The sequence below is a fragment of the Gopherus flavomarginatus genome, chromosome 9 (assembly GCF_025201925.1).
Source record: "Gopherus flavomarginatus isolate rGopFla2 chromosome 9, rGopFla2.mat.asm, whole genome shotgun sequence".
Taxonomy (NCBI): Eukaryota; Metazoa; Chordata; order Testudines; family Testudinidae; genus Gopherus; species Gopherus flavomarginatus.
The window spans coordinates 57320393-57345915 of NC_066625.1; the positions used below are offsets into that span (position 1 = coordinate 57320393).

Consider the following 25523-nt stretch of genomic DNA (forward strand, 5'->3'; position numbering starts at 1 on the left):
CCACACTGACAGCTACCAGCGCTGTAGTGTGGCCACATTTGCAGCAGTATTGGGAGTGGTGTATTATGGGCAGCTATCCCAGCGTTCAAGTGGCTGCAACGTGTTTTTCAAAAAAGGGGGCAGGGAGGAGTGTGACAGGGAGCGTGGATTTTTGGAGCTGACTGTGTCAGCTCCCTGTCTTGCAAGTTCTAAGGACTTGAAGATGCACAACACCAACCTTCAATCAATCATTTTAAAAGTTTTGATCCCTTCCCCAACCCCTCTCTCATTCACTAAATGCAGACAGCCTTCAGAGCAGATACGCAGCTGCTCCAAAACGGACCCCCCACTCCCTCTGGGCTGCTTCTCTCCTCAAGCAAACACTAAGGGATCCCCCTGCCTGCCTATGCTCGAGCAAACAGGAGTTGTGTTTGTTTTTTAGATAAGCAGTTCCGGGAGCCCCAAATTCACAACAAAACAAAGAGAGGCATCACAACAAAACAAAGTGTTATCTTTACTTAAAAAGCATTATGGGAAGGTTCTGGAGGTCAGTTACAGCGTAGTACGATTAATCACTGTTTACACTGGCAGCCCAGCGCTGCAAGAGCAGCGCTATAGTCATTATTCCCCAGGCTGAGGTGGAGTACAACCTGGGCTGTAGCCAGCGAGATACAGCGCTGTATGTGCCTTGCCAGTGTGGATGGGGAGTAAGTTACAGCGCTGTAAAGCCACCACCAGCACTGTAACTTTCAAGTGTAGCCAAGCCCTTAACTATCTTTAGTACATTAGCGCAAGCTTCACTAACCCAAGTCTGTTGACCTGAGCTGGGAGCCTTCTTCCTGAAGGCTCCAAAATGCTTGTGTTGACATTAACAACTGAAGATGAAATTACCCTTTATGTCTAATTATTGGAAGACATATGGTAATTTCCTTGCTATTTCTGCATGGTCTCCTAAATGTAGTTTATACTGTGCATTTTTACATCCAGATAATTAAAAGCCACATGTCAAGAACCAAGTCTACATGCTGAACATTTCCCCCCACCCTCAAACAAATGAATATATGATGAATCATATATAACCAATATTAATCCACACGGCAACTAATATCCTGCAAAAAAAATTAGTATCACCCTCCCCTTTTTTTAAAAAACAAAAACCAAAAGCATTGTAGCAATCAAAAGTCACTGTAGCAATCAAAAGTCACCTTCCTTAAAATACAAGAACATTTCATTTTGTTAGGCAGTTATATTTTAGTCTAAAAAAAAAAAAATACTAAATACACAGCTACCCTGCTATAACGCGACCCGATATAACACAGGTTCACATATAGTGCGGTAGCAGCGGGGCTCCGGTGGCGCTTTAAAGGGTCCAGGGCTCCGGCTGCTGCGGGTAGCCCAGGGCCCTTTAAATCACTGCCAGAGCCCTGCTGCTGCTGCTACACGGAGCTGTGGCAGCAGGGCTGGGCTGGCAATTTAAAGGGCCCCAGCTCCTTGCAGCGTCTGGAGCCTGGAGCTCCTTAAATCACCGCTGCAGCCCTCCCACCGCTATCCCAATATAACAGCATTTCACTTATAACGCCGTAGGGATCTTTGGGTCCCCGTGACCACATTATATCGGGGTAGCAGTGTACCTTTAAAAATAATGTTTTCTGATTTTTACAAATATATTTTGATTGGCATATCAGGTTTTTCTTCACTGTATTGTAGAGAGAGTTCATAGCATTACAAAAAACACTAAGCATATATGTATAAAATTAATAATTCTTCCAAATTATATTAAAATAAGCCATTCCTTCCTTGCACAGTATAAGAAAGTAATGTTTTGATTTGATACAATTCTAATAATTGCACCAAAGGGTTCTCACGCCAAAAATAATGCCACCAAACAGCCTTTACTGGTACAGAACTTTTACTCCAGCAGTTTTCAATTTAAACAATCTGTACATTACAGTCCTCCAAGTCCATCATGTCAGTGGCCAATTTCATTGCCACCTGATGCAAAGCTGTCTAGGACAAATTAGTTATCTGTTAAAAATCTTTCCTACTAAAAGCAAAGAGTCTGAAAAAAGTGTTCAGGTTTAAATTTGAGAAATTTTACAGCTGTTGAAACCACAGTTCCAGCTGAATTCTGTAGCACACTTACTCTAAAACCACACATTAAACTACTCCAAAAGTAATGAAATAATTATATTTCCATTATGCAGAAATTACCAATGACTAATATTCAAATGCTTCCCATTAAGAAATTAATAGGTTTTAAGTTCTTATGTGCAAAACTACTTTGAGTGCATAAGTTACATCACTGACAATTTAACAAGTGTTCTCTCAGACAATTTCAAGTCACGCAAAAAACTCAAGCCTTTTGGAATTACTATTTAAGTACTTTAAAAAGAGCTGGCTGTATTCTGATGTGAAAGTATATGCAAAACAGCCAAAAAAGTGTTGGGGTGGGAGTGCAGCCTTGCCATGTGAAACCACTTTTCATTTAATCTGAACTGCAGTTAAAGTTAAACACTAGTTCCTCACCAGAGTATTGCTCTTCTTAATATCTTCTAATCGCTCCAACACTGAAGTCAGGTTTGGGTCATCTGATTCCACAAACCATATTGGTGATGAAGAGGGATAAGACTCCTGTAATAGAAATGATATAGTTAACACACAGCCATACCAATAGTTAAGTAATATTAGTGTCAGACTAATATTAGTGTCAGACTAATTTAAAACTGTTAGATTATGTAGTAGCATTGATGCTTTTACCTCAGATTTACTTTAAAGAAAAAAAAAAACCCACATTTTCCCCAGCCTCTCTACCTCAACTCGTTACTCAAGCCTTTTCCTGCAGTTTTACACTTCAGCCTGTTTTTCTCTCAGTCCAACAATGGACATACATAAGATTGAGGTTTAAAACTAATTTTCATCCACTTCTGAAGTTTAAATCTAGAGGGCAGTGGACACCACAGAAAGTCAGAGAACCTAGTACAGTCAGAGTCATTACATATTATAAGCTAGACCTATATTTTGAAGGACAAGAGTCAGATATACCTACATCCCAATTTCCTATTTGTCAACAAAGTTTTAGATTCACTCAAGTAAGTGAAACAAAAACATGAAAGCATTTGGTACCTATTCACAATACTGACAGTACTGCAGAAGAGGAACCAACGTTTAACCCTGGAACAAGTTTCTCCTAACTGCTTTGGAAGTGTGCTCTAGTGTACATGAATAAATAAATAATTTAACATGTCCCCATTATGTCCTCCAAGACCAGGACTTTCAGAGGCACCAATTTTATCTATGCTTCTGCTACTGTGGGCTTGTGAAAAGCCCTCCAGAGAGTTTAAAGACTGCCTCCTGGAGAGCAGGGTCTCAAAAACCTCCTTCAAGGCTGCTTTCAAGACACCACTATGACGCAAAAAGGGTTTTAAATTTGTTTTGTTTGATAGCAAAATGCCAAATATATTTATAAGCTAGTTAGAATAAAAAGAATTCTGCACAATCATAAAGCAAGTCTTTTATGCTATTTAGAAGATACTAAAGCTAAACTCAAAAAGTTAAAACTGCTAAGCTACTTGTAAGACAAGTTTACTACTCTGTCCTCCACTTACTTAACATTCAATATTCCTACGAATTGTTTTTGCAGCTTTTTAGGAAATTCTCAGACTCTTCAGAAGAAGCCTGCTGTGAGAGTTACTGAATAACCCTGCTAGTTAGGATCAGCAGATCATCTGTCCCAGCACAGATAAGTTTGTAAAAAAGAGGAGTCTCTTCAGCTTTGTGCATTCCCCACAAAAACAGAGGCACAATTAAGGCTATGTCTACTACACTACACTTTCAGTGACACAGTTGTGCCGCTACAGCCGTGCCACTAAAAGGTGCGCAGTATAGCCACTGTTTGTTGGCAGGAGGGAGCTCTCCCACAGACAAAAAACTTCCACCCCCAATGAGTGGTGGTAGCTTTGTCGGCACGAGAGTTGTCCCACCAACAAAGTGCTGTTCATACTGGCACTCTGTCATTCAGGGGTGTGTGTTTTTTTCCCCACAAGTTTTACTGATGAAAGTCTAGTGTAGACAAAGCCATAGGCTGGTACTGCCAGGGTCTGCCAAGCTCAAAGCAAGACAGCATCTTACAGTAGATGTAGTGTTGGAATGAGGAGAGAAGGCAGGTGGGAGAAACTCCAAGAGAAGGTGTATAAATGCTATACACTATACAGCACATACCCCAGTGCTTCAAGGCATTCTACCTGCCTCTAACCCTGTGGACGTACACTATGCATAGGAACATGCACCTTCAGTATACTTGCGTATCTCCCACATATTTCAGAAAAAAAAAAACAAAGCCACAATTTAATCTCATAGTAAACAAAATATATTGAGACACTATCATCACTTACACAACTGTAGTTTAATTTTAAAATTTTGAATATTTTTAGTGTATTTGCATTTGTAAGTAATGAAATATTGAGGTCTAACTTCAATCCTCTGCCATTCTTCAGAAGTCTGAGATATGGGGAAATTAGCGGCTTCCCCCAGAAAGAGACACAAACTATGCAAGTCAGTAGTAAACTTTTGCCCACCCATCTCCATTTCCTTGATCATGACCACATGGCTAAGCACAACTAAATTGTGCCCAGGAGATCTCTGTTGATGGCCAAGTTCCATACTTCACCTCCTCAGTCACTCACTGAGCTTCACTAGTTTAGACATCCAGACATTGTCATCTGCAACCTATCAACACTATACATCTCCTTCCTCTCCCCCACCCAGTTTTGTATAACAAAAAAAAAATTAAAGGTTTTTTTTAATTCACTGAAGAGCCACTGGAAACACCACAAAAATCTCTTTTCCAGGCTGTGAGTGCGCTAGTATCTGCACAATCACTATGCTTAAGTTAAAGTTCATTTCACTGCTTACTAACTGCAAGATTACCGGTTGTTTTAGTGACTAATGAAATTAATGGTAGCATTCAAATGTGTACTATGACTATGTCCTTACACGGTTTCCTTCTTGTGATATTTATTCTTTGTTTTACAGTACCCCAGAGAGAGTGCCGGGAATTTTTACAGAAGACATGATTCCTGCCCCTGACTTTTAGAATCTAATGTTACCATTTAGTCATTAAAACCCCAAACAAAGTTTTGAATAAGCTTTGGAAGTGAATATCACGGATAAAAATACTTTTCTAGATCTTCCTACTTAGGGTTAGGCATTTTGATTATTTGCAAAATCACTATGTTTTTAAAAACAGAAGTACAGAGTATGTACTGCCAGACTTTTAAATAGAGAAACACTAGCATAGTAGAATTGGCTCTTATTAACAGTAGACTTGCTTTACAGATAATCCTTCTAACTGAAGAAAAGCTGATTTTTTTGGCAAGAGGTCACAGGACTAGACAAGGTGCAGCAGGTTTTGGCAATAAAGATAGTTGAGTGCAGAATGCATCCCCAACATCATACAAAAAAAAGACTCCAACCTCAGAGTTTATAAGATGTCAGTAGATAAGATTGCTTTATAGACAAATTCACAGCAACAAAATTCTACTAGTAACTGACAGTTTTATAAAACTCAGTTTTACAAGACTCCAGAGAAGCTACTTTTCCCTAAATGTATGAATTGCTTAAAAGTATCATACAGGAAGACTGTGTGTGTTACATAGTGAGAAGCAGTGTTTAAAAAAAAAACAAAAAAAACAAAAAAAAAAAACACGTCATTTTCCCTGTGTTTTCAAGCATGCTGTAAATAAAGCAGGGCTCCTGAGATGTCTATCAAGTTTTAGCTCCCAGAAATAGTCGAAAGTGTTTTCCAAGATACAGAAATAATTCTCTGTCCAAGGCACCCAGAGTTTGGGGGGGCTTTCTGGGAATGAGCTAAGGTGAAATCAGGCCAACAAGTTTCCAAAAGTAGATTTGTGTTTATTAAATAAATTGTCCAAAACAGCCAGGTTTGGTTATTCACTTTCTTCCTTTTCTCAAGATATTTGTATGTTTAGTGGTCATCTTAATTCAATTTTTTATCCACAAACAGGTTCTTTGTGGAGCCTGTTAACCTCCAATTACGGAGCAAGTTTATTATTGAGCACCCACATAGCACTCTTCCTTCCCCAACACCTTACACCTGACATTCTCAGCCACTGGCAACCTAGTCAATTTTACTTTGAAAGTGGGAGGGAGCAGGGTGCAATTCTTTCCAAGATTAAAGTCAATGAATGTGGTAGTTTTTGATCATATATGTCAGATGTCTTCCTATCTTAAGGATATTTTAGACACCCTTTTAGCAAAGGGTTACAATTTTTATCAGAAGACAAGCAATTTTATCAGAAGGTAAGCAATACCACACTATACAAACTGATGAAATCAAAAGTTATACTGCATATAAAATATTCCACTTTGTAGTAATGAAGATCTCTTTAGTAATAGTCCCATCCTCCTGCAATAGTACTGGGCCCTTCTATAACACTCTTCCATTTGAAGATTTCAAAGTGCTTCATGAATGAGTTAAGACTTACTTTTGTGAGGTAGAGACACAATGCAAGGGACTGATCCTGGAATCTGCATTTATATGACCACGGCTGCAGGATGAAGCCTTAAGATTTTCCTGCTGCAGAATATTTTCCAGGGGTCTGCCTACTTTAGCTACATCTCAAGACACTTAAAGCTTCCACTAATCACTATATAGAGTAACTACAGAAAATAGGATTGACAGGTGTCTGGTTTTCAACTGGAACAGCCGGTCAAAAAGGCACCCTGGCAGCTCTGGTCAGAACTGCTGACCAGGCCACTAAAAGTTCAGTTGGCGCAGGGCTGGAAGTCTCCCTATCTGACTCTGCAAAGCTTCCCAGAAGTGACATGTCCCCCAGCTCCTAGGCGGAGGTACAGATGGACAAGGTGGCTCTGCACGCTGCCTCCACTCACAAGTGCCACCCCAGCAGCTCCCACTGGCCACAGTTCCTGGCCAATGGAAGCTGTGGAGCTGGTGCTCAGGGCGGGAGCAGCACACAGAGCTCCCTTGTCCGTCACTCTGCCTAGGAGCGGAGGGATATGTTGCTACTTCTGGGGAGCCACCCGAGGCAAGCGCCACCTGGAACCCACACCCTCTCCTGCACCCCAACCCCCTGCCTTAGCCCAGAGCCCCTTCCCATACCCTGAACCCCTCATTTCTGACCCCACCCGGGAGCCTGCACCCCCAGCCCAGAGCCCTCATCCCCTTCTGCACTTCCAACCCCCTGCCTCAGCCTGGTGAAAATGAGTGAGCGAGGGTGGAGGAGAGCCAGTGACAGATGGAGGGCGGATGGAGTGATTGGGGGACGGGGCCTTGGAGAAGAGGCGAGACAAGGGTGTTCGGTTTTGTGCAATTAGAAAGTTGGCAACCCCAACAGAGAAGCTGATATAGAGAGGAAGATCTGAGCAACCGACAGAGGGGTCCAACAATATTTCAACAATCCCTGTGGGAGAAGTAAATATGCCAAAAATCCTTCCAACAAGAGACCTGATGTCACTGTCTTCTTCACAGACTTCATACACTAAGCTAGACAGTGATTCTATTCCAGAAAATTCTGATACAACGCCATGAAAAAACTAATAATTTAGATTCTGTAGATGAGCATATTAGAAATCCATCTGTCATTGTAATGAGGGGGAAGACAACCCACTGAAGGTGGAACAACAGAGGGCTAGAGGTCTGCACTGATTCTGACATGTAAATCAATCTGATTATATGGAAAAGAAAATGTGTTCTGCTTGGAGGCAGACTATTCTGGGATGTTCTTTCTGAGGGGCAGTCCTAAGTACTGGCTCAGAGCAAAGATCTGGTCTGCCTCCAGCTGCCACAGAGACAGTCTTCACCATGGGGCATTCCTTATCTGATATGGAGGGGATGGAGAAGCGTACCTTGAAAATAAAGCCTATATTACCAAGTTTTAGAAATCGTTAAAACAGCTGCTACAAGTCTGCAGAATTTAAATTTTCCTCCACCAGGCCCCCTATGCACCCACTGTAACTGAATTTAGCCACTGGTCTCCTGGTTTACAATTGAAAGTGTATATATAGATATAGGAGTTCTTGAACAAACGGAAATTTTTAAAGTCCTGTATTTTCTTTACATCCACAGGTGATCACAATAAGTCATTCATTATATGCTGCAGAGATGACAAGTAAACTCCAAAAATTTTTGGATTTACTGAACCTTTCTAATTGTATTCTTGCCTTGGTAAAGAGAAGGAAAGATTTTAGAAACATTAAATGCTATTTGAGAGACCCAGATGATATACATGTTATTCCATCCAGGTAAACAATCTCATGACAAAGAGACACTGTCAACTTCCATGGAAGCTGGGCATTTGGTTAAGTAATTTAATCCAAATCTTAAGTATGAATCTCCCTATTTAATTATCTTCCATATATTAGAGTGATTAGTTACTTGCCCAGAGTTGTGTCAACCTGCCTTTGGGTGCAAAGGGGGATGGGAGGAGACAACATCTTACTCACAATTCATTCTTCCAAACTATGCATTTGGAATCTGTGGGACAGTAGTTTTTTTTGATTTATATTCTTTCCCTAGAATTCTAAAGGCTCTCCTCTCACACCACCACATGCCCCCAGCAGTACTAAGATATCCAGAGTAGACTTCTTCAGCTTTGTGAGCAAAATAACCTCAGTCTGGAGGACCCATGCAATACCTTCTGCACCATTTAGAATAACCAGTGTGTTGGGGAGGAGAAATGACAGCAGGGCAGCCTCCAAGACCACCACTAGATTTGTGGATCTGGTGGTCCTAATATGTAAGTTGGGTTGAGTGGCTGACAGGATATGCAGGTATCCTGCATTGGATGATGTTCACCTTCTCACCCTCCCTTCCCACTCCAACACTTAACTAACTGGATTTTCTGCAAGTAAAGTAAATCTCACCCTGTGAGGAAGCATGTTAAGACACAGGCAATATCCAGTCCTGTTTTTGTATGGCACGATACACTTGTCATTAGGCACTTATTTTCTCTTCCATATTCTCAAGCTCTGTGTGACCGTATACTAAGCATAGTATTAATGGGAGTTGAATATGCAAAAGGAAAAAGGATGTTCAAGTTCAATACCAGTCCTATGCAGTCAGTGCATGAGAAAAAAAAAAAAAAAAAAACTTAGCAAGTTAACATTTTAGTTTTTAAACTAATTGTGCATGCACACACTTGTATATTCCAGTCTGGCACATAATCAAGGTATTTAAAGTTGACTCTTGATGGATATAGTCACAATTGTGTGTGAGTGTAACAGCTTTTTAAAAAAAAAGCTAAATAGCATCAAAAGATCCTATAGATGAACAGATAATATTAACTATTCTGTGACATCATTTGTGTTATACTATGAGTCACCACCCGTTTTGGAATATGGAATATAAACAAGCTCTTCAAACATTCAATCTGTAAATATAAAGACGCCCAATTGAGATTTATAATGAAACAAAAAGCCATGGTACTTAGGATATGGCAAAAAATTCAACTGTACTCATGGTTTGGGAGGTCATCTGAATTACTCAGCAGAACCAGGACTTGTAAAAATTTACTAGATGACTAAACCTACCTACAAGCAGCTGATCTGAGAGGGTTGGTGTTTTGTTTTTTTTGTAAGGGGATGAGGGGTGGCATTAGGGTGTGAAGATGAAGAAAAAATATCCATGTGGTATATAGGGACAACAGCTTCACCTGTGCATCTCTTTACAAAAATTTATATATATAGCCCAATGATGACATTTTAGGAAAGCAACCCTTCAATTTGAGAAATACCACTGTATTGATACCTACTGTTATAAATATTACTGTTATTTCTCAGGTAGTTGAAGGGTACTTTACCTTGGGCCTTTTGCCACACAATTCAACCGGAGATGAGGTTGTATATTGTTTAGATGCAGAGTTACTGTTCACATTAAACGGTTGGCTGTCTTATTATAGCAGTTCTGGAAGGGAGCAATTTCTTGCTCTCTACAAATGAGAGCAGGAATGTGTTACAAGTAAAGCCTGCATGCTTAAATTTGTGTAGCTTTTTACAAGCTAATCTGTGTACTGTAAAAATTGCTCAGTAACAACAACCAACAACACTTGACATACTGAGCAATTACATCACATCTAAAGCGTACTGAGGCCCAAAGACAAAGGCTCAATGTTCACAGCCAACGTAGATAGTTACAACTCATAGTATCCTTACATTTGGGAGAGCCTTTGTACTAACAAGAGGCCAGATTTGTTGTGAGAAACCCCAAATCTTTGTCTAGTACCCACACGATATAAAGCATCCAACAGCTAAACAATATCAAGATAGCTGTTAAAACTGGCCCATTAATAAAAGCCCAGGACATGAGAGGGAAGAGCTCTTAGGAGCTTGCCAATGAAGCACAATTTTAGAACTACATGTCAGTTAGTATAATGCTTTTTCATAAAGCCACCACACAAGGAAGGATGAGAGGTTACACTGAGATACCACTAGTGTGATGTATCAGAGGGGTAGCCATGTTAGTCTGGATCTGTAAACAGACGTATTGGAGAATGAGCTTTCGTGGCTGAATACTCACTTCGTCGGACGAAGTGGATATTCACCCACAAAAGCTCTTGCTCCAATACATCTGTTAGTCTATAAGGTGCCACAGGACTCTTTGCTGCTTTCACTAGAATGATAAAATTCACACTGTGAAGCCATGGCTACATAGGCAGCAGGCTGGCCTAGCCACCGCCTTGTAGCTACAGTTACATTGCTAATTTTAGTGCATCGGTTTCAGCGGAGCAGGTATACATACATCCATATGAGCAAGAATTACACCTCTCAGCTTTTGTGCAGATGTACCCTTAAAATGCATAGGATTTATCCCTCACTAGACAACCTATTGTACTATTACCAAAGCCATAGTGGATAAATTTAGAAATCACTAGTTTTAATCAAGTCAGCAAGCAAAAAACCTCAGTTTAAGCCATCTAGTTGAATCTTGGTTTTGCATTTGTACTTTAGTTACTTTCCTAAAGAAAGGTTCATTCTTTGTGGTTGGTTTAACCACTAAAACTGTTTATTTGAAACTAAATATACTCTAACTAGATTTTGTACTAACCAGGAGGATGCAATATAAAAACTCATTAGAGATATAGATATATCTTAACATAACTTAGAATACAAATGTTTCTTGTTTGAAAATTGGCATTTCTTACTTCCAAGTTTAAAACAAAAAAATCTAGTTTGTGTAAGTTACATTTAGATGGAAATTGGAATTCAACTGAGGATGCACAAAAACATTTAAAAAACTGTTTTTATTAATTAAAACTACTTTAAATGCACTGATACATTAGGAAAAAATAAAAAATTGAAGACTTGTTTTGCATTTAAAACTGATTAAACAAAGTTTAACTGTAGAATCAGTGAGTTGACAGATGGAAAATGACATTTATAAACCTTGAGTTGACCTCAAAAGTTGCAGATTTTCCACCTCAATTCTGTATTAAAAAAGCAGCATCTTTTTACTCATTACAATTTGAGGTGTCTGTGTGCGGGCTCATTAATGTAGTGTATTATGTTTCATTAAACTGTTTAATAGATTACAATAGCTTTAGGCCTTAACATAAGTTTTCATTTCAAATTTTAACTAGATTTATTTTTAGAAAAGAGGCATGTGTAAAAAGCCAAAATTTTAAAAATAGATTTGTATCTGCCCTGAAAAAGGCAGACGTTTTTAACTGCTTTTCCATCAGGGTTCCCTTACACAAGCCATGTAAATACCTACCACCTACTTCTTTCCATTAATGCACAATAAACAAATCCAACTGTATTCATACAGTTTCAGTTAAGCAGATATATTTTTTTTTAAAGTATTCACATAATATAGGTAGAATGCTTATGACAATAAAAATGTTATTTTTCTTTCACCCTCCCTACAGTCAAAAGCCCACATACTCTATGATAAGCAATATATGTTTTGTGGGAGATTCCCTGGATTGTGTGGCAGGAGTGCAGAAGACTAGAAGTTCTGTTAAAGCTTCATTTAAGATAAAAAAAATATAGATTAAAAAAAAAGAGGCTATTATAATAATTGTTCCATATGTTCATATTCAGTTCATTAATTTTTATAAAAAATTCAATATGATGCAGTTCCTATACAGATTTTGTATTGACAAGGTATAACTATACTGGAAGAGAGTCATGAAGGTAACTCGAGGTTTTTGTGGTTATGCAGATGACAGTGGGGGCTTTAGTCATCTGGGGAGGTGTGGGAGACATGTTAGAGAAGAATCCCATAATCCTGTTCTATATAGGTTCTAATACTGTGCTCATCATGATAGTATCCAAGCCCTTTTAGTAGTGCATTAAGCAATGGAACTAATATCTGTCACGTATTTGTTCTTACTTTCTCCCTAGGGGGAGAAGTGTGTGCAGTAGAGTGTTTTGTTTATTGTTTTTAAAAAAAATAAATCCACACTCAAGTATGTGTTTGATAAGTCAAGGATCAAAGAAATGTACCTTGCACTAAAAGTGGGACGTGGTGAGGTCTGTGATGGTACTCCGGGTCCTGGGGGAGTTTATTCGAGTCTTGGGCCAGCCTACGTGAGACAGATCTGACTCCCACACAGAAAAGCTTTACTCTTGTAGAAAGTTTTGTTAACATTCGTTAGAAGTTTCTGCTTGAAATACGCAGAAAATAGACAGCAAATATTTAACCAATCATTTCTAAGTTTCACAATTAAAACCCTGTTAAGAAGACTGAGGCAGTTCACACCTCTGAGCTATCATTTCAGCCTTTTATAGATTCAGGCAGACCATTATCTCACTGTACATATTTCAGTGTTTTCTTTGCAAGCATATAGAAATATTTTGTAAGTAAAATGAAAGTTTAGATTATGGATTACAGTTCTGCAGCAGGTGGTGGACTCAGTGGCTACGGTGACCACGTCCTGATTTTATAGAGACAGTCTGGATTTTTGGGTCTCTCTTATATAGGCTCCTATTACCCCCCCACACCCCCATCTGGATTTGTCACACTTGACGTTTGGTCATCCTATCAGATGCATGCCAGGGCTGTATTCACAGGACAATGACCACAGAGCAACTATATATACACGCATTAAGTGGGCAAATATTTGGGTGAGAGTTCTCACATGTGCTGGAAGCTATTCCAAAACCATGCAGCTTACAGTAAGTACAAGTTAGTTCTACAGAATTTTCTCAGATTTGTTACAGAATCTATAAGTGTAGCTGAATTGAAAAAAAAGTTAAGACAGTAAGTAAAATATTTTAGAGATCAAGATTACTACTTTGGCATAAGGAAAAACCTTTTCAAAAACTTGTTTTCAATTTAAAATGGTCTAAAGTGTAATAATTCTGAAAAATAAAATGGATAGATAAAGCTGATTGCAATTTTGAGTCTCTCTTCCCTGTGTAGACACACATGTAACCTCCCACCCCAGCCCATAAACTTTTCCTAAAACAAAAACACATACACAAAAAACCACCACCCACAGTTCTCTAGTATTAATACATCTTACAATAAGCCAGGGTATGTGCAAAGGAAGGTAATAGTCAAAGAATAGATTTCAGTTAAATTGTCATGGTCATGAATGTAGACGTGTCATAGGATACAGTTATTAGGCTTCTTGTCAGCAGAGTTCTATAGCCACTTAAGTTGAGTTTATTATTCAAGCTAATACATACTGTTTTAATGAATGCAATGTGTGAACCACCACATCAACCTTGGGGAGATTATGGGTTGGGTAAACCAGTCTAGGAAGAGAGTCTGCCAGACTGCACACATTTCAGTTGGCACATCCCCTTGCTAAATGATTAAAAACAAACAAACAAAAGTAAAGTATCTTGCTTATTGGTTTGTAGTTTTAATACCGAGTGGTATAATTAAAGCAAGCCAATGGGGGGAGGGGGGAAGAGAAGGACACAAATAAGAATATGCTCTTCTTTTATTTGAACAATGAAAGATCACTTTTTTTTTTTTTTTTTTTTTTTTAAGAAGAAACTAGTAACTGGAATTTTTAAAAAGCTACACTATGAGGAGGTAAAGCAATATATATTTATTCTCTAACATCTAGTCACCAAAATGTATACTTTAATATTACGCTTTTGATACTGTTCATACAAAAGATATTCACAGTTCAGGTGGATACCACTAAACTTTTGTGAAAGAACAAAACTCTCCTCCATACGCACTTCTCTCCCATCATGGCAGGAAATAAGTAATTAAGCTGTGGCTGCTAACACATCTACAAGAGATGCAGCTTCATGCTGAAGTTGGTTTACCATCAAGTATAGCCAAAGATGAACAGTGTTATGCAGTTTCAGAAGTCAAGGTAAAATGCTGCTTTTAAACTGGAATTAGTCCTCAACTATACTGTAATTAAACCAGGTTCAAGGGCACCCTTTAGCTAACACTTTTGTCAGCAACAGATGATTCTCAGTGTAGACAAGACTAGAGAGGTCAAGTGACTTCCCAAGAGCATAAAGATTACTAGGAAGCCTGTAGCAGAGCTGAGAGCCCAGATCTCCAACTCTGTCTTTTCTATTAACCACAATATCATCCTACAAAATAGAGAGACTTCACAAACGCACAGGATCTTGGCTTTAGTTTATACGCCAATAGAGTATTACAAAATGGTCAGCCAGATCAAGTTATAATACAAGAAAGCTCATTACCCAGTAGGAATTTTGAGCCCTGAATTTTCTGACTTGTCACGTTTGTGCAACAATCTTGACTAGTGGCTCTCAAACTTTTTTTTACTGGTGACCCCTTTCACACAGCAAGTCTTCGAGTATGACCCCCCTTATAAATTAAATACATTAACAAGTGTTTAACACCATTATAAATGCTGGAGGCAAAGCGGGGTTCAGGGTGGAGGTTGACCGCTCGCAACCCCCATGTAATAACCTCATGACCCTCTGAAGGGTCCCAACCCCCAGTTTGAGAACCCCTGCTTTAAGACAATTCCTTCATCCATCATTCAGTCAGATGTCTCCTTTCTGCTCTTATTCTGACATTCATGCCTTCTCACTTTTATTATCTCTTCCTCAAGGATTTCTGATTTTTCCATGGGTGGACCATATCCTACTAGTATGTGGAGGTATCCATGAGACACTCTCCTCTTGCACCGGTGAGTAATGCTTACTAGGTTCTCTACATCCTCTTGCCACTGTACCAGTGTTCCACCTAACCTTCTTAGCCCTCATCTACACTACGAGTTTAGGTCAAATTTAGCAGCGTTAGATCAATTTAATCCTGCACCCATCCACATGATAAAGCCATTTTTGTCAATTTAAAAGGGCTTTAAATAGATTTCTGTACTCCTCCCTGATGAGGAGATTAGCGCTAAAATCGACATCGCCGGGTCGAATTTGGGGTAGTGTGGACACAATTCAACAGTATTGGCTTCCGGGAGCTATCCCAGAGTGCTCCATTGTGACCGCTGTGGACAGCGCTCTCAACTCAGATGCACTGGCCAGGTAGACAGGAAAGCCCTGCAAACTTTTGAATTTCGTTTCCTATTTGGCCAGCGTGGCAAGCTGATCAGCACAGGTGACCATGCAGAGCTCATCAGCAGAGGTGACTATGGAATCCCAGAATTGCAAAAGAGCTCCAGCATGGACCGAATGGGAGGTACTGGATCTGATAGCACGGATTTGTCTCCCCACACAGCGATCAGAACTCCATTCCAAATAGTGAAATGCAAAATACTGGGGGGGGCCTCCAAGGGCATGAAGGACAGAGGCTATAACAGGGATCTGCAGCAGTGCCGTGTGAAAGTTAAGGAGCTCAGGCAAACCTTCCAAAAAGGCAAACGGCAGCTCCGGGTCAGACTCCCAGACACGCCACTTCTATGATAACCTGCATGCAATCCTAGTGGGTGCCCCCACCACTACCCCACCTCTGCTCGTGGACTCCTGCAACAGGTGGTGGTGGGGGGGGGGGGAGTCTCACGCAACAGAAATGAGGATTTTGGGGATGAGGAAGATGAGGGTAGCGCACGGCAGGCAAGCAGAGAAAGCGTTCTCCCCGACAGCCAGGAACTGTTTTATCACCTTGGAGACAATATCCTCCCAAGGTGGGCTCCCAGACCTTGAAGGCAGAGAAGGCACCTCTGGTGAGTGTACCTTTGTAACTATACTACATAGTCTAAAAGCAAACATGTTTAATGATTAATTTGCCCTGAAGACTTGGGATGCATTCACAGTCAGTACAGCTACTGGAATGCATTCAAGCAACATCCGTTCTTTATCTCCGTGTTGTACTCAGGAGGGTGATATCATTCATGTCACCTGGTTGAAATACAGGAATTTTATTAAGGGGACATTCAGAGGCAAAATGCAACCTTGTACTGAAAGTACACGTGCTATGTAATGTTAACAGCTTGGTTCACCGTGAAAGAGTCTACCCATTATTCTCTAAAAATAAAAAATTGGTCTTTTTAAATACTACTCTCCCTTTTCCCCCCTCCTGCAGCTGCAAATGTTTCAACACTCCCCCTATCATCTCTGTCCCAGAGGCTAGATAAAAAGGAGGGGGGGGGGGAAAGCACTTGCGATGAAGTGTTCTGAGCTCATACAGTCCTCCCGCACTGAAAGAGCTTAGCAAAATGCATGGAGGCAGACAATGTCAGAGTCCAGGAAAGCACAAAATGAACGTGAGGATGGAGGGACATGCAAGAGGACAGGTGGTGGGAGCAAGAGGAGAGGTGGCGGGATGCAATGCTGATGCTACTGGAGGGTCAAACTGATATGTTCCAGTGTATGGTTGAGCTCCAGGAAAAGCAATAGGAGCATACACAGGGGCTGCAGCGGTAGTCTAACGACCGCTCTCCTCCCCAAGTTCCATATTTTCCTCACCCAAATGCCCAAGAACGTGTGGGGGGGGCGCCTCCGGGCACCCAACCACTGCACCCCCGAGGGCTGCCCAAGCAACAGAAGGCTGGCATTCAATACGTTTTGAAGTACAGTGTGGCCTTATCCCTCCCTACTCCACCCCACCCCACTAGGACCCAGAGTGTAGAAAATTGTGTCTGCTGCTGGCGCAGATGTATTATCTCTACTCTAGATGCACAGAGATGGTGGAGTGCTGTGCTGGAGGAAGGAGGGCACAAGAGACATAACAGGCAGGAGAAAAGGTGAGAGGGAATAAGAGAAAGCAGCAGGAGCTGCTGGGAGAGAGAGAGGAGGAGCAGCCTCTTATCTACCTCTCTAGCACCCCCAGGAGCCTGGGCTGATTAACACCAGCTTCTCAGGGAGCTTCCTGCTGCTTCCCTGAACCCACTAGAGGAGAACGGGCAGTCAGCTGAAGTAGTAGGAGCTAGTTAGGCCCTTAAGATGCTGCTATCTTCCCTCACTCAGGCCCTGCTACCAGCCTGCTTATCTGTCCCCTTCAACTGAGTGTTGAGAGCCACTATAGCTGGGACAGAACAGCAGTCATAAGTGAAAGAAGAAACCACCCTTTGGGGCAGCATTCAGAAAAAGAAAAGCTTCCTTTGCTTTCTTATCTAAGCAGGAAGGAGCTCTCCTGAGATACATAGACACAAATGTTAACGGTGAGCCTTCTGGCCCCAGTGAGGAGGTGAGTGATGAGGAGATGCCTGATCTTCCAGTTAGTCAGATACAGGTGACCTGGCAGATACTGCAGCATCCATATTTCCATCTTAAATGGATGTAACCATGAACATTCCTGAAGAAAAGTGTAGATCAGAGAAGAGTGTGGTGGAGGCGCAAGAAACAGCTGCTGCTGAGTTTAGTTCCTTAAGTCTAGATGATCCAGGACTGTGGACCCACTTGAGCAGTAGCCTGAGGGACTTCCTTGTACTGCCTGGGCCACAGCAAGTGAAAAACTTCATGTTCCCCAAAGACAATGAAAATAGAAGTTTCCATCCAACACATTACTGGTATGAAAACCCCCATGGTGACAAAATGGAGACGCCATGGCTTATGTACTCAAAACCCCAGAATGCCTCATACTGTTTTTGTTGCAAACTCTTACAGTCTAATGTTCCAGCCACATTGGGTTCTACAGGAACAAAGGACTGAAAACATCTGGCTAGAAATCTGACATGCCATGAGAAGGCAGCAAATCACCAGAGAGCATTCCATAGGTGGAAAGAGCTTCAGATGATACTAAAGTTAAAGGCCACCATAGATGATTAGCATCAAGAGAAGATTGCATCAGAGTCTCTTTACTGGCAAAATGGTCTGAAAAGGCTCATTGCCATTGTGAGAATGCTTGCTACCCAAAACCTAGCACTGAGTGGCACTTCAGATCAGCTGTATGTGCCAAACAATGGAAGCTTCCTTAAAATTGTGGAGCTGATGGCTGACTTTGATGCTGTACTCCAGGAGCATCTAAGAACAGTCACCATCCAAGAAATGGACACACGCTACTACCTTGGAAAAACAATTCAAAATGAGATCATACAGTTACTGGCAACAAAAGTCAAACAGAAGATTGTGGCAGATCTGAAGTCAGCAAGATATTACTCTATTACTCTGGACTGCACACCTGACATCAGCCATATGGTACAAACGACTTCAATGGGGCATTTTGTAACAACAACAGAATCTAGTGAAAGTGTCCCTGCAATGGTGACTGTCAGAGACTATCTTCTAAAATTTATTGACACTGATGATACTACAGGAGCTGGTATGACAAATATGCTTCTTAAAAAGCTGGAAGATATGGGAATTGCAATAGCCAACATGAGAGGTCATGGCTACAATAATGGTGCCAATATGAGAGGAAAGAACAGAGAAGTGCAAACACAGATCCGAGAGTTAAACCCTTGAGCTTTTTTTGTCTAATGCAGTTCTCATTCACTTAACTTGGTGGTTAGTGATGAGGCATCAGCTTCTAGCAAGGCTGCTGAATTTTTCAATGTAATTCAAAGCATCTATGTATTTTTCTCTGCATCAACTCATTGATGTCAAATTTTGAAGCAACATCCTCTCTGACACTGAAACCACTGAGCACCACACAATGGGAAAGTCGAGTGGAGGTGATAAAGCCTAACACACACCAAATTGGGAAGATAGATGATGCCATAGTTGCCATTATGGAGGATAATGCCATGACGGGAACTGTTTGTGGGAGAACAGTGGCAGAGGGAAATGGAATCACCAGAAACATACATAACTTCAAATTTCTGTGTGGCTTAGTATCTTATGCCAGAACACTGTTTGAAATAAATGTTGTAAGCAAGAGACTCCAAGGTGTTGACCTTGAGATATCTGGAGCAATGGAACAACTGGACAAAGCAAAGTCATACCTACAGTCTTACTGGTCAGATTTCAAAACATTCTGAAGAGTGCACAGAAGGTGGCAGAGAAACTTCACACTGAGGCTATTTTCTCACCCATTCAAGAATACAAGAGTCACCAAAGAAGATGACATTTTGATTATGAGGCACAGGATAATCCCATAAGAGACCTCAAACAACAATTCAGAGTTGAATTCTTGAACCAAGTGCTAGATTGTGCAATACAGTCAAAGAACATTTCATGCAGCTCAAGGAACACAGCAGTATATTTGGGATGTTGTATGATATTCCAAAACTCCTCACTACATCTGAAGAATATATATACACAAATAAGATGACCACCCTCTTTCCAAATGCTTTTGTTACTCTGCGCATACTTCTCACACTTTCTGTAACAGTTGCCAGTGGAGAATGCAGCGTTTCCAAGCTGAAGTTAACACATCTATGCTCCACAATGACACAGGAGAGGCTGGTCGGCCCTGCAACCATCCCCATAGAGCATTAGCTTGCCCAGACCGTGGACCGTCAGGAAGCAGTTCAAATTTTTGCAACCAAGGCAGCACGGAGAGCACCACTTGGATTATTCAAAACAGATAAAAATGCCAGTGTTTACTATACAGATAAGAAAAGTTACATTTGCTGTTCAGGCGTTTGAAAGTTAAGGTTAAAATTTTTGACCAAGGCATTTTAAGTTGTTAGATATTTTAAGCAGCAAGTCTATGAAGAGCAAGTATAGAGGGGTTAATTCTATGTAAAAAACATTTACCAACAGTTATCACACAGTGGTGTCCAATATATCATAGGTTTCCTTGAAACAGAGTAGGAAATAACTGGTTTTATTAGATTCATTATTTGGAAGTCAACTAGAACGATCTGTGGCAAGTAAAATAAAACTGAGTTCTCTGACATAAGGGCTATTATCAGTTTAATACCACATCAAACAGAAGCAGCAGAAGTAGACATCCTTGCAGTGTACACTTTGACAAATTAAATCGAGAAATAGTAATACTCTTTACAAAGAGTGTCACTTGTAGTGCCACAGAGCACATAAAGCTATTGCTCAAATTCTGGCTCAAATGCAATGTTTTTGATAACATGAAACACAAATAGCCACTTTAGGCCACTAAATGTTTTCTAGTTATCCAATGAAGTAATCTTAAACTACATTTTAGTTTCTGTAGAAACAGTGAATAATGTTAATAAACCTGTAAAGATTACCACTGACTTTTCTAAGTTTTACAGAGACCACTTTGTCCGTGTTAACATTGGGAAGCATTAATTCTAATCTGATTGAGCAAGTATGTAGGCTAGGAGGAAGAATGATCCAAAGGTTAGGGCACTAGCCCAAGACGTGGAAACCAGGGTTCAACTCTCTGCTCCTGGACAGACTTCCTGTGCGACCCTGTGCAAATCACTGTGCTTCAGTTCCCCTGTAATCTGTAAAATGGGAATAATAGTACTTCTTACCAAACAGGGGTGCTTTGAAAATAAAGATTGTGAGGCACTTAGATACTACAGTGATGGGGATCATATAAGTACCTAACGCAGAGCAAACTTCTACATTGTCACCTGATTTCATTAATTTCAATGAGCATTTTTTTTAAAATGCCTTTGGGGAGGGCGGGAGGGTGTCAGGTGGCCCCAATCCTGAAAATATTTACGTTTATAGTTCACACGTGCATGAGTAGTCCCCTAGACTTAAATGGGAATACTTAGATGCTTACAATTCGACACATGGAATAAACATCTGCAGCACTGGGGCCTGTCGTGACATCATGTGATATGTTAGGGGCAATTTATCATATGATTAGAGGTACATTGTACAGAGGGGAATGAGAGCAATTTATCTGCAAAGCTCTTAATATAATCTTTAGGCCATGGCTTCTTGCTACAGAGCAGCTGTAAATAACAAAATAGAAATTACAGAAACCATAGAAGTTTATAAGCCTTCACTCAGTTCTGGTGCAGTTGGATTTTTTTCCAAAAAATATTGTTCTAGCAAAGTGTAGTTTTTCCAATTTGAGCTTTGCAGTGTAGAAGTATATTATGCAGCTAGAAAACTCAGCATTCTTTGAGTTTTAGCATTTCTATTCTTGAAGTTTTTTTCTTTATTTTTTTTCACAGAAGTGCATTCCTTAAAGGAGGAACACCTTACTAATTTATTATTCTCATAATTTGTTGCATAAATAAGATTATTCTGCCTCCTTGCAACATGTCTAGCTCTTTGGAGTTTTATACACTTTAGAATTTAGGAATTACAATTTTCCTTTCTGAAGAAAAGGAAACATATCCAGTAACTTTCAGGTTGTTCCTTGTATTTATATCCTGCACAGGAAATAATCTGAACTCTAACCATCACTAAAAGGATTTACCATCGTACAAGAAGTTTGGTAGTTTCTTTTGAGTTGGTAGCTCATTCATTATGAAATGAGTTGTTTATAAACTGAGCATCCTTAAACACAAACACACACACTTGCAGAAAAGAAAATAAGAGTTCTACCTAAAATTCAGTCTCTGCATCTGAGATACCAGTTTATATGGGTAACTTCTTCTCTTTCCATGAAAAGAGAACAGAACATCCAGTCACAACATTTAACTTTTGGTACCTTACCAGACTTGGGCTGTGTCATCTTGAATTGAAACTCTACAGCCCTCAAATAAAGACATGTTTAAGTTAGAAGCATTGTTATAAAAATAATTTTAAAAAATGCAATAAACTACTGATTTTAAGTCCACTGATTTGCTTTTTATTCAAAACACCCCAAGGGGAGAAGAATAAATCCATATAGAACTTGTAACATGCAAATTTTGTTCATTCTGACTTTAACTGAGGTGCTGTCAGTAACCAGTAAGGGAGCACAAAAAAGGTAGATGACAACTGTGGAGCAGACATATTGCTCTTGGCACAACAAGTGGGAATGTAAAGGTACACAGCCTGAACAAGTTCAATAATTAGATAGTTCTCAGGCCTAAGAATCAGTATTTCTGACAAGGATGACTCCACCCTAAAATGCCTCTGAAACTAATAAGATTAACTATTTAAAGTCCAATATAGATCACTCTCCTGGCAAGGGTAAAGTGAACAGTTTCCTTGAAATGTGACTGGATGCCTACTTGACCACTCCTATCCTATATCCAAGAGGTGATAAGCTATTAATTTAGTTAGATCTTGATTTTATTTCAGGGGTCTTTAAGAATTAGATGGATAACATTCCTGGGAAGTTGTAGAAAACACTGAGCTTTGATAGTTCAACAAACTGATTTTCTAATGAGATATTATTCCAGGCCTTCAAAGTGAAAATGTCATCTCAGTGGGAAATTCCAGGAGACACTCTGCTAGTCAAAGTATGCCAACTCAGCACACTGAATTCCTTGTGAGAACCTATGTTTCTTAATCAGAGCTAATTTTTTTTAAGCTGTGTTCCTTCTACTGTCTCTCTTTAGATTGGAGAGCGGAAAGAAATTCTCTAAGATTAATTAGAAAGAAATGTAAGTTCTCAGATCTCCTTTAGGTCTTGGTCCAGAAGTTCTTGAAAGAACTTTGTTCCTTTGTAAGAGAGAGATTGTTTTAAATATTAATAGTTTTCATGCCCATACAAAATGCACGAGTGTTTATATAACCACCACACTGTATATGTGGTACGATGGTCCCACAAAGTAGAATGTTTTTGCTAACCGACACTATGCAAAGGATCACATGGTTAGTTGCTATTTATTTTCCCTTATAAATAGGAGTCTCTTGGCATTCAGAAACCCACTACTGTGTTAAGTAGCAAGCATATATTCCAAACTAATCAGCTGGGAAAGTTTTTACCACCACCTTTTAAAAAGTAATCAGCTAATGTTAGTCTCTGTGACATCATAAAGGAGGAAGGAAATAAATCTTTAATGGCCTATGGAACTATGGTAGCACTTGCCAGGAGTCCTCTTCCAAAGTGGAAGAAAATATCCTTGAGGATTTTCAGTATTGTGAGGGTTAAGTTTTCCAGGAAAGGCAAACAGACTAGAAGTTACATATTTGCACTGTAATTCCAAAGCCTGGAGATAGCTCCTCCAATAGCAATGGCTGAGTTTCTCCAGAGAACCACACGTTTACTGTCAGCTTTTTATAACATTAACAGTGTTCGCACACAGAAACTTGTATCAGAAGATATATTCTAGATCCTAGAATGCCTTGACCCAGCTCTCTAGAGCCCATGCAGGACAAGGGGTAAGAAATATAACTAGATACAACATCTACAGACTAGGCTGGCAGCACTTTGGAATTAAAACCACAAGAGTGAGTATGAGTTTGCTACAGGGAATTCCCTTCACCACTTCAAGCCTTAATAGGAAGGCAAGTGTACACTTGTGGCAAAGCACCAGATCTGGGAATCAGGAGACCAGGATTCTATTCCTGGCTGTCCCACTGAATTCCCACTTGATTTTGTGAAAGTTAGCTTCTGTACCTCAGTTTCCATCCCCAATTTGTAAAACTGATTGAATAAGTCACTCTATTCATACTGTGAGAATTTAGTTAGTTTTGAACAGCACCAACCTCCTTAGGCAGAAGTGCAAAATATAACTTCCAAGACACTTCAACTCTTACCACTTCGAAAAGCCAAGGCTTCTGCTTTGCAGTCTGAAACAGCCATTTTCAGTTCCTTTGTGGCAAGGTCACATGCCACTTAAACCAGCATAGCTGAGGCTTCAGCCCTTTGGGGCAAGTGACCCTAACAGCACAACATAGTAAACAGACACCACTATAAGCTGGGGAAAGCTTAGGTCATACTTCACATTACTGGTTTCATGCTCTGACATAAGACAATTAAGCAACTACCAAAAACTACTAACCATATTTCAACCTGGAATAAAAAGATGTATGAGCTGCTGCCGAAAATGACTTGAGGTAGAAAAAGACTAGAAACACCACAGCACAAACCCAGAATCCATTGCTACAGGTTGCTTTACTACTTATCATTTGACAGGAAAAACACCCATCATCCTGAACTGATATTACATGGTGCAGAAATACTATCTTTTATATTCTTCTCAGAAACTTATGAAGAAGAGCTCATGCTCTGTGGAATGTAGCAATCAACCTCCTCAGCAAAAGAGCAGTAGTTTTCTATCGAAATAAAGTTATTTATAGGAAGTCGTGCAACTCATCTGATTTTTCTAGACATAGGCAACATGTTTTGGAGCCCTACTGCATTATAAAAAGTTATTGGTGTTTTTTAAAAAGTTAGTAGATTTTGATTAAGTGCCCTTCTATTCAGCTACTTGTCATGGAATTTGTTTTGTACTTACATTTAACTGTCAAACCTGCAAATCCTTCTTTTATAATGTAGTTAATTTTTTTTTTCCTATTCTAAGCTAATTTAAGTAACTGATGATACAGGTAATTTAATTACATTTTCAGCTTTCAGTACTTAGACATCAAAGGGTCTGATTCTGCAAATGTCTGTTTGAAGATGCTTTCACCCTTTTCTAAGAGACAAGGAATTATGTCATCATCTTTACTCTGACCCCCAACATACTAAAACCCAATTTCACCCAGTCAAGCTTTAAAAACAATCTACCTTTAAGAACAGTCTTGCCAAATAGACAGGTACATTTACCTATACATGGTCCCAATGCTGCAAAGTGAACCTAGAATGGCATTCCACATGAAGTAAAGGTCCCATATGTTCAAATTCTTTTGCATGCTCAGGGTCTATAGTATTTCTAAAGCTGGTAAGGGGCATTTTAGACAAAAAGTTTACTTATCTAACTTTACTACAAGGAACTTGCTCCCCAGTTTTACTCACTCATTTAAACAACAAAAACCCCACAAATGAGTTATTCAAAACACATCCCCCTCCATAAATTATGCAAGAAAAGTAAAGTATTTTATTCAGCAAGCACTCAGTTTTCTCTCTTTAAATGGGCAATAATTAAGTTTCCTCAGCCTCCTTGCTAACTCAGTCACTTTCACCATTACACACATATTTTAAAATTGTATTTTAGAAATACAGATAAGTAAATACCAGGCTGTAGAAGAAAACAAGAAGATCTGTACGCCTTCTGCCCTCCAAGCCCCAAAACAACAGTTAGCCTTTCTGTGGCATTCACTTGGCTGGGTCACACAGAAAAGCAAGTTGCTCAGCTCAGGCCTTGGTTTTGTACTGCGTATTCAGTAATGTGCAGACACTCCACCTTCTTCCTGGGCTTCCACCTTTTGGGGGAGGGAGCAAAATACTTACCACGTCCCACTAAAATCCTTTAGGGAGAGGTACTTTTCTCCCCTGCAATCTCCTTTTTCCTTCTCCTCAC

The 25523-nt window shown here is 40.0% G+C and overlaps 1 protein-coding gene across 5 annotated transcripts in view; it reads right to left on the minus strand.

The window, feature by feature from the left end:
• The window catches only part of UBE2Q2 (ubiquitin conjugating enzyme E2 Q2), a 79461-nt gene that overhangs the window by 52341 nt on the left and 1597 nt on the right, over window positions 1-25523 (minus strand). For all 5 annotated transcript variants that reach the window (XM_050967037.1, XM_050967036.1, XM_050967035.1 and 2 more), the window contains exon 2: window positions 2506-2610. Coding sequence is in view for 3 of the 5 variants with exons in the window: in XM_050967035.1 (XP_050822992.1) it covers window positions 2506-2610 (105 nt within the window). In the remaining 2 variants the exon portion in view is untranslated. The remainder of the gene's footprint in view (window positions 1-2505; window positions 2611-25523) is intronic.